Source organism: Metschnikowia bicuspidata (genome assembly GCF_001664035.1).
Source record: "Metschnikowia bicuspidata var. bicuspidata NRRL YB-4993 chromosome Unknown METBIscaffold_4, whole genome shotgun sequence".
NCBI lineage: Eukaryota > Fungi > Ascomycota > Pichiomycetes > Serinales > Metschnikowiaceae > Metschnikowia > Metschnikowia bicuspidata.
The window spans coordinates 317107-324953 of NW_017387734.1; the positions used below are offsets into that span (position 1 = coordinate 317107).

Genomic DNA, 7847 nt, shown 5'->3' on the forward strand with positions numbered 1-7847 from the left:
TTGTCTGGTTGAATACAAATCTGTCTAGTTGGACACAAATCTGTCTAGTTGGACACAAATCTGTCTAGTTGGACACAAATCTGTCTAGTTGGATAAAAATCTTCTTGGGTGAAATCAGTCTGGCTGGAAACAATTTGTCTGGCTGGATAGTATAATCACTTTCTGGTCGGATACAAATAGTCTGGTTGAATACAACTCTGCCTGATTGACAAGAAATCTGAAAACACAATCATCCTGACTGAAAATAAATCAGCCTGGTTGAATACAATTCTGTCTGATTGAGAACAAATCTCGCTTATACAAATCTGTCTGCTGGAAAACACAATCATTCTGATTGGAAACAAATCAGCCTGGTCAAACACAACTCTGTCTGATTGATAACAAATATCCCTGGCTAACACAAATCTGTCTGGCTGGAAAACACAATCATTCTGACTGAAAATAAATCAGCCTGGTCAACACAACTCTGTCTGGTTGGCAACAAATTTCTCTGGCTCATCTGTCTGATTGAATAAGACGCGCGCTGATCATCAGCCTCTCGGAGCTCGAACCCCGAAAACCAGTCCCGAACCGATGACCGACATTCCCAGACCAGCGTCCGCACAACGGACCCAGGCGTTGCGGCAGTCGCCGTCCACATCGCCGCTCCCCGCCAGTCACGTGCGCCGCAAGCTGTCCCTCAACAAAAGCAAGGAGCCGGCGGCCAGCAAGATGCTCCAGAAGCTCCACAAAGAGGAGCTCAAACAGGTGCGCTCGCACACGGACTTGGCGCAGACGGCGAACGGCGTGCGCATGCTCACGAAGAACTTGGCCAAGGCCACGATCCAGTTGCACGTGCGTGCGATCATGATCGTGACCAAGGCCCGCGACAACTCGCTCACGTACCTCACGCGCGAGGTCGTGGAGTGGCTCTTCAGCCGCTCGGAGAACATCACCGTGTACGTGGACCACAAGCTCCGGGCGCTGCCGCGGTTCGACGCGCCGGGCATTCTCCTGACATACCCCGGCGCGGCGCACTTGCTCAAGTTCTGGGACCGGCGGATGATCGTGCAGAACCCGGAGCGGTTCGACCTCTGCATCTCGCTCGGCGGCGACGGCACGGTGTTGCACGTGCTGAACTTGTTCCAGACGATCGTGCCGCCCGTGATCTCGTTCGCGCTCGGCCTGCTCGGCTTCTTGACCAACTTCCGCTTCGAGCACTTCCGCAAGCGCATGACCACCGTGCTCGAGACGGGTGTGCGGGCGTACATGCGCATGCGCTTCACGTGCCGCGTGTACGACGCGGACAACCGCCTCGTGACCGAGCAGCAGGTGCTCAACGAGCTCGTGGTGGACCGCGGGCCCAGCCCCTACGTGACCAACTTGGAGTTGTACGGCGACGGCTCGCTCCTCACCGTGGCGCAGGCGGACGGGCTCATCATCGCCACGCCCACGGGCTCCACTGCCTACTCGCTCTCCGCGGGCGGCTCGTTGGTGCACCCGGGCGTGAGTGCCATCAGCGTGACGCCCATCTGCCCGCACACGCTCTCGTTCCGCCCGATTCTCTTGCCGGACGGCATGCTCTTGAAGGTGAAGGTGCCCGCGGGCAGCAGGGCCACCGCGTGGGCGTCCTTCGACGGCAAGGTGCGTACGGAGTTGCGCAAGGGCCACTACGTGACGGTGCAGGCGAGCTCGTTCCCGTTCCCGACCGTGCGCTCGTCCAAAACTGAGTACTTTGACTCCGTGAGCCGCAACTTGAACTGGAACGCGCGCGAGGCGCAGAAGCCGTTCTCGCTGTACCTCACCGGCAACACCAAGTCGGCGTTCGAGAAGAAGCACAACCCGAACGACATCGCCGGCACGTTGGCCGAGTTGGCCGCCAGGGAGGACGGCTTCGACATCGATTACAGCGACAGCGACAGCGACCCCGACCCCGCGGGCCACGTCGAAGGCAAGGAAGAGCTCCCTGCGGGCGAGCTCGACGAGGACTCCAACTTCGACCTGTCGGTGCCCTTCTTCTCGGTCCACGGCGGCAGCGGCGGCAGGAGCCCTGCGGGCAGTTTCGTCGACAACAGGACCTGCTACGCGCACCCCAACGCCACCGTGCTGCTCCACGAGAACTCGTCGGGCACACCCGAGACGAACGACAGCGAGCTTGACCGGCTCGAGTTCTAGGCGCGGGGGCTCCAGCAGCGGATGCTTCTGGCCGGGCACGTGGGTTTGCGGTGTGCGGCGATCGACTCTCGCTGCTGTCCTGGCGGGCCTGGCGGCCCAGACCCTCGTTTGTGCGTGTCTCGCGTTTTGAACAGGCAAGGCTTCCTGTGCTGAGTCTGGATAAGGCGGGTGGCCGCGGATGGGCGCGGCTTCCGTCCTTTGCGCAGATGTCATTGTCTGGAGAGCCCGGTTCTCGAAGGTACATAGACAGCACGAAACACACACTGTACGCTTCTTTGGCCTTGCCGCTGTATCCAGCGAGACAAATCCAGGTCATGGAACGAGCGCTGGGCCCGCCATTTCGCTACGTCCTAAGACCTTCGACCCACAACGACACATGCCGTGGCGGAGGCTGGAAAAAGTGGAGCTACGGAGAACGAGGCAGCAAAGGCAGGCGCCACGGGCACCTAGGAGTCATCAGAGAAAGATCACATGGATGCGACTCTACAGTGAGACAAACCTGTGGGACTAAAGTTGGTGGATTTTCGAACACGCCACCAAGGACCCGGCTAGCCCCAGGTCTGACTTGGTACTGTCTCCACGAGCCTCGTCCATCCAAGGACCCTGCATCCGGGCCCGGGCGTTGGCTGTGCCGAGGTCACGTGGCCAGCGTGTGTGGAAGGCAAACGCGCGGAAAAGAAACGGGCCCGCCCAGCCCGTCACGTGACGCGGTGGTCCCGGGCGGCCGCCCCGGGGTAGCAAGCAAGCCCGGCCAAAGCCCGTTTCCCGCCACGGTGAAGCAGCGCATGTAGACGCGCCGCCAGCCTTCCTGGTCACGTGATCATGCCAGAGCCCCCGGCGGCTCGAGTCCTGGCAGACCAAACAGCGCCATCGGAAAAAAGTGGGTTTCGCGGCGATGTCCTGCACAGCGCCAGAAAAAAAATCCTACGAAAAGAGAAGGAAAAAAAACCGAGAGTTGGGCAGACCCTACACCTTTTCCTCTTTGGATTCCACCACCTTTCTGATTACACCCACCTTCTTCTCAAGAAGCGACCACAGGAAACTAGACAAAAGGATACACCATGACTGATTTATCTCAGCAAATGAACAACCTCTCTGTGAACGGGGGCGACGCCGGCGGCTCGCAGAAATCGCAGTATGTGCCACCACACCTCCGGAGCAGAGGAGGCGGCCAGAACCGCCGCCAGAACTCTGGTTTTGGGAGCAACGGCGGCGGCTTCTCGGACCGCGGCGACAGGGGCTTTTCCGGCCGCGGCCGCGGCTCTTCCGGCGGATTTGGCGGCGGCAGAGGCGGCGGTTTCGCCAGCAGCGGCCCCCGTGCCGGAGTCGGCTGCTGGGCCGACGGCAAGCACGTGCCTGGCCATGTCAACGAGAAGATGGAGCTCGACTTGTTTGGCGTTGCCGAGGACCCCACGTTCCAGTCGTCCGGAATCAACTTTGACAACTACGACGACATCCCCGTGGAGGCCACTGGAGACGACGTCCCCGAGCCTATCACCAGCTTCACCACCCCTCCTTTGGACACGTTGTTGGTGGAGAACATCGTCAAGTCGCGCTTCACCAAGCCCACGCCCGTGCAGAAGTACTCCGTGCCCATTGTGGCCAACGGCAGAGACTTGATGGCGTGTGCGCAAACCGGTTCCGGAAAGACGGGTGGTTTCTTGTTCCCCGTCTTGTCCGAGTGCTACATGAACGGCCCTGCGCCCAAGCCCGAGGGAAACAGCTTCTCGTACAGCACCGTGTACCCCACGGTGTTGATCATGGCACCCACCAGAGAGTTGGTGTCGCAGATCTTCGAGGAGGCCAAGAAGTTCTGCTACAGATCCTGGGTGCGCCCCGCCGTGGCCTACGGTGGTGTGGACATTGGCCAGCAGATGAGAACCTTGCAAAGAGGCTGCGACTTGTTGGTGGCGGCGCCCGGCCGGTTGACTGACTTGTTGGACAGAGGCCGGATCTCGTTGGCCAACGTCAAGTACTTGGTGTTGGACGAGGCCGACAGAATGTTGGACATGGGTTTCGAGCCTCAAATCAGACACATCGTGCAGGGCTGTGACATGCCCGACGTGCAGGACAGACAGACGCTCATGTTCTCGGCCACCTTCCCCAGAAACATCCAGATGTTGGCCAGGGACTTCTTGAAGGAGTACATTTTCTTGTCGGTCGGCAGAGTCGGCTCCACTTCTGCCAACATCACGCAGAAGGTGTTGTTGGTGGAGGGCCACGAGAAGAACTCCGTCATCTTGGACTTGTTGAGCGCGGCCGAGACCAGCTTGACCATTGTGTTCACCGAGACCAAGAGAATGGCCGACTACTTGGCCGACTACTTGTACGACCAAGGCTTCCCCGCCACCGCCATCCACGGCAACAGAACCCAGTACGAGAGAGAAAAGGCGCTTGCCGCTTTCAAGTCTGGTGCCGCCCCAATCTTGGTGGCCACTGCCGTTGCAGCCAGAGGCTTGGACATTCCAAACGTCCTGCACGTGATCAACTACGACTTGCCCAACGACATTGATGACTACGTCCACAGAATCGGTCGTACGGGCCGTGCTGGTAATGTTGGTATCGCCACATCTTTCTTCAACAGAGACAACAAGAACATTGCCAAGGACATGATCTCGTTGTTGACCGAGGCCAAGCAGGAAGTCCCTGAGTTCTTGATCAAGATCAGCAGAGAGTCCGGCTTTGGTGGCGGTGGCCGCGGCGGCCGCGGCGGCCGTGGCGTCATGAGTGGCGGCAGCCGCGGCATGGGCGGCGGCGCCAACCGAGACGCCAGAAGATCCGGTTTCGGCGGCTCCTCTGCCAGCTCTTGGGGCTCCAGCTCTAGCAACAACTGGGGTTCTGCCGACACCGGCGCCAGCTCCAGAACCGGCGGTTACGGCAACCTGAACCAAAGCACATCTTGGTGGTAATCTGATTACCCCGAGAGGCCGTTTGTTTGATTTGTTTGCTTTTTGTTCCAATAATTTTTTCATCTGGGATTTCATCGGGGTGCAGTTCGGGACCTTCGACAACGATTCTTCATCATTAATGGCGCACGCCGCCGGGGCTGGTGACGGAAATTGCCGCTGAATGTTTGCATATTATACTTCTTTTTGTTCCTTTTTTTTTTTATCTTGCCATCAGGGAATGGACTGTTTGATTTCGGGTTCATTATTTTATTCATTGTTATTCACTTCTTGCGACGTTGTGAGCAGTAACAATTCACCATCAGGGCTTGGGAGAGATGGACACGTCTGGTCCAAGCCCACCACAAAAAAAAAAGAGGGAAAGGAAAGGAAAACAGGAAAGAATTCCAACTTGCTTATGGAAACCTCCAAAAACTTCTCCTCGGACAGCTGAAGACGTTTGGCTCCGGCTGCTCGAGACATTTGGGAGTTCTATAGAAATGTGTTATTTTAATAAAACGCGACTACTATATATTCAAGAGCCGCATGTCGTAGAACCAGGACGGGTTCCGAGACGGCGCCACCAGAGCCGAGGGTGAAGTGTTTCACGTCGATATGCATCTGTTTCATTTCCATCCGTTCACGTCGATATGAATCCATTCACGTCGATTTTCATCGGCTTCATTTTCATCCATTCACGTCGATTTGCATCGCTCGGCAATCCAGCAAAAAAAGCCGGCCGGTCTCAAGACACGGAAGACACCCGTGCACCAGGCCACGTCTCAAGTGCCAGTTCACATCTGGACCCGTTTTCGGGCAGCGTAAGTCATGGGCCCTTCGAGACGAAAAGCCCGGCTCCTCGCCGCGGCCGTGGTCCTTCTATTCTACACGTGCTACCGCACCTTCGGCAGCACTTTGTCCGCCCGGCAACCCGGAGACAAGTCCCGAAAACTGCAGTTTGAACGCGTGCTCCAAAGCCAGCCCGACTGGCGGCAAGACGGCATCAATTTCCAGAGCGCCCGGCATTTGCACATGCCGCCCGGGTCGGCGTTGCACCGGCAGCTCGAGGCCGCGTTCCCGTACGAGCCGCAGAAGGGCTTCCCCAAGACGATCTGGCAGACCTGGAAGGTGGGCCTAGAAGACGGCGGCTTCCCGAGCCGGTACCGCGGTTTCCAGGAGTCGTGGGACCAGGCCGGATACAGCCATCATGTGCTCTCGGACCAGCAGTGCGACGGCTTGGTCCGGCAGCTTTTCGAGCCGGTGCCCGACGTGGTGCATGCGTGGCAAGCCATGCCGAAAAGCATCTTGAAGGCCGACTTCTTCCGGTACCTTGTGCTCTACGCGTGCGGCGGCGTGTACTCGGACATCGACACCACGGCGCTCAAGCCGGTGGATGTGTGGGTGTCCGGCAACAGGACGTTGTACGGCCGGCCCAACAACGCCGGGCTTGTGGTGGGGATCGAGGCGGACCCGGACCGGCCCGACTGGGCCGACTGGTACGCGCGGCGCATCCAGTTCTGCAAGTGGACCCTCCAGGCGAAAAAGGGCCACCCGATGCTCCGGGGGTTGATTGCGCGGATCACGCAGTTGACGCTTGAACGAAAGAAGAACGGCCAGCTCGCGGCGGTCTTGGGCAAGGACCCGGGCGGCGACGTCATGGACTGGACCGGCCCGGGCATCTTCACGGACACGGTGTTGGCGTACATGAACGGGCTCGTGCAGCCGGACGCGTTGATGGCGCAGCCGCAGGACAAGCACGAGCCGATCGTCACGTGGCGCGTGCTCACGGGCATGGCCGTGCCGCTCGTGTTGGAGGACGTGTTGGTGTTGCCGATCACGTGCTTCTCGCCGGGCGTGGGCCACATGGGCTCCCGGCCCACGTCCGACCGGTGGGCGTATGTGCAGCACGTGTTCCTGGGCAGCTGGAAGGAGAAGAAGGCGGGGAAGCAGCGCTAGGGCCATGCTGGCCCGGGTGATGGGAGTGTGGGTGTGATGTGGGTGTGGAGTGGGGTGTGGAGAGGGGTGTGGAGATGGAGTGTGGAGATGGAGTGTGGAGATTACAGGATTGAGATACCAGGGTGTGGATAGACGGGGCCATGGATGTGTCGTGGCTCTTGAGTATCATTGTTTGGTGGGCTGTATCTGGATTTACAGAGAGGGGTCGAGCTCTTGATATTCCGGGGTTGGGAGACATCTGGGGTAGGGATGTTGGGCTCATGGATGCTTCTGGGCTCATGGATGCTTCTGAGCCTTGGAGATATATGGTTGTGGGGAGCATGGCCGTGGCCTTACCTGGATCGTCTCCGAGCTGATGGGATTTGGGGCTCGTGGACCTATCGAGGCCCATGGGTTTCATCCGAGCCTGTGGGTTTCATCCGAGCCAGTGGGCTTCATCCGAGCCAGTGGGCTTCATCCGAGCCAGTGGGCTTCATCCGAGCCTGTGGGTTGTACGCGAGTCACGGAGATCTGTGCTTTCTGGGTGGGAGGTTTCTGGGGGTGGAGATTCTGGCCCGTTCGTTTTTCTCAGCCTTGGAGATACCCGTGTTGTCGGTCATGGCCATGGTTTGTCGGGTCGATGGGTGCTCTCGGAGTTCATGGAGATACCTGGTTTCCGTTCGTTGGAGTCAATGGACTTCTCTGGGCTCATGGGCATTGACCATCATCCCCTCCGTTCATGGATACTGGCCCATACAGCCCATACATCTCGCCCATCGTCATGGATACTGGCCCATACAGGCCCCGTGAGACTTCTGGCCCATGCATCTCGCCTAGCGATACTCTGGCCCATGCATCTCATCGAGATACCGT

General features: G+C 58.8%; 4 protein-coding genes across 4 annotated transcripts; all 4 read left to right on the forward strand.

The window, feature by feature from the left end:
• Window positions 1-702: 702 nt before the first annotated feature.
• METBIDRAFT_26623 (NADH/NAD(+) kinase) lies at window positions 703-1902 on the forward strand (the record flags this gene model as incomplete). The annotated part of the gene is made up of 1 exon (XM_018855322.1): window positions 703-1902. A coding segment is annotated over one exon (1200 nt), but the record flags the coding sequence as incomplete, so codon positions are not given.
• A 1313-nt stretch (window positions 1903-3215) lies between these two features.
• Window positions 3216-5063, forward strand: DED1 (DEAD-box ATP-dependent RNA helicase; the record flags this gene model as incomplete). The annotated part of the gene is made up of 1 exon (XM_018854212.1): window positions 3216-5063. The coding sequence occupies one exon, from the start codon at window positions 3216-3218 to the stop codon at window positions 5061-5063; it is 1848 nt and encodes a 615-aa protein (XP_018710807.1).
• A 689-nt stretch (window positions 5064-5752) lies between these two features.
• Window positions 5753-7119, forward strand: OCH1 (Och1p). Its single transcript, XM_018854868.1, has one exon. It carries the CDS (start codon window positions 5868-5870, stop codon window positions 6993-6995), a length of 1128 nt encoding a protein of 375 aa, XP_018710808.1. The 5' UTR covers window positions 5753-5867; the 3' UTR covers window positions 6996-7119.
• METBIDRAFT_195569 (uncharacterized protein) lies at window positions 7120-7818 on the forward strand. The gene has a single exon (XM_018854867.1). The coding sequence runs from the start codon at window positions 7245-7247 to the stop codon at window positions 7782-7784; it is 540 nt and encodes a 179-aa protein (XP_018710809.1). The 5' UTR covers window positions 7120-7244; the 3' UTR covers window positions 7785-7818.
• The last annotated feature ends 29 nt before the right edge of the window (window positions 7819-7847 follow it).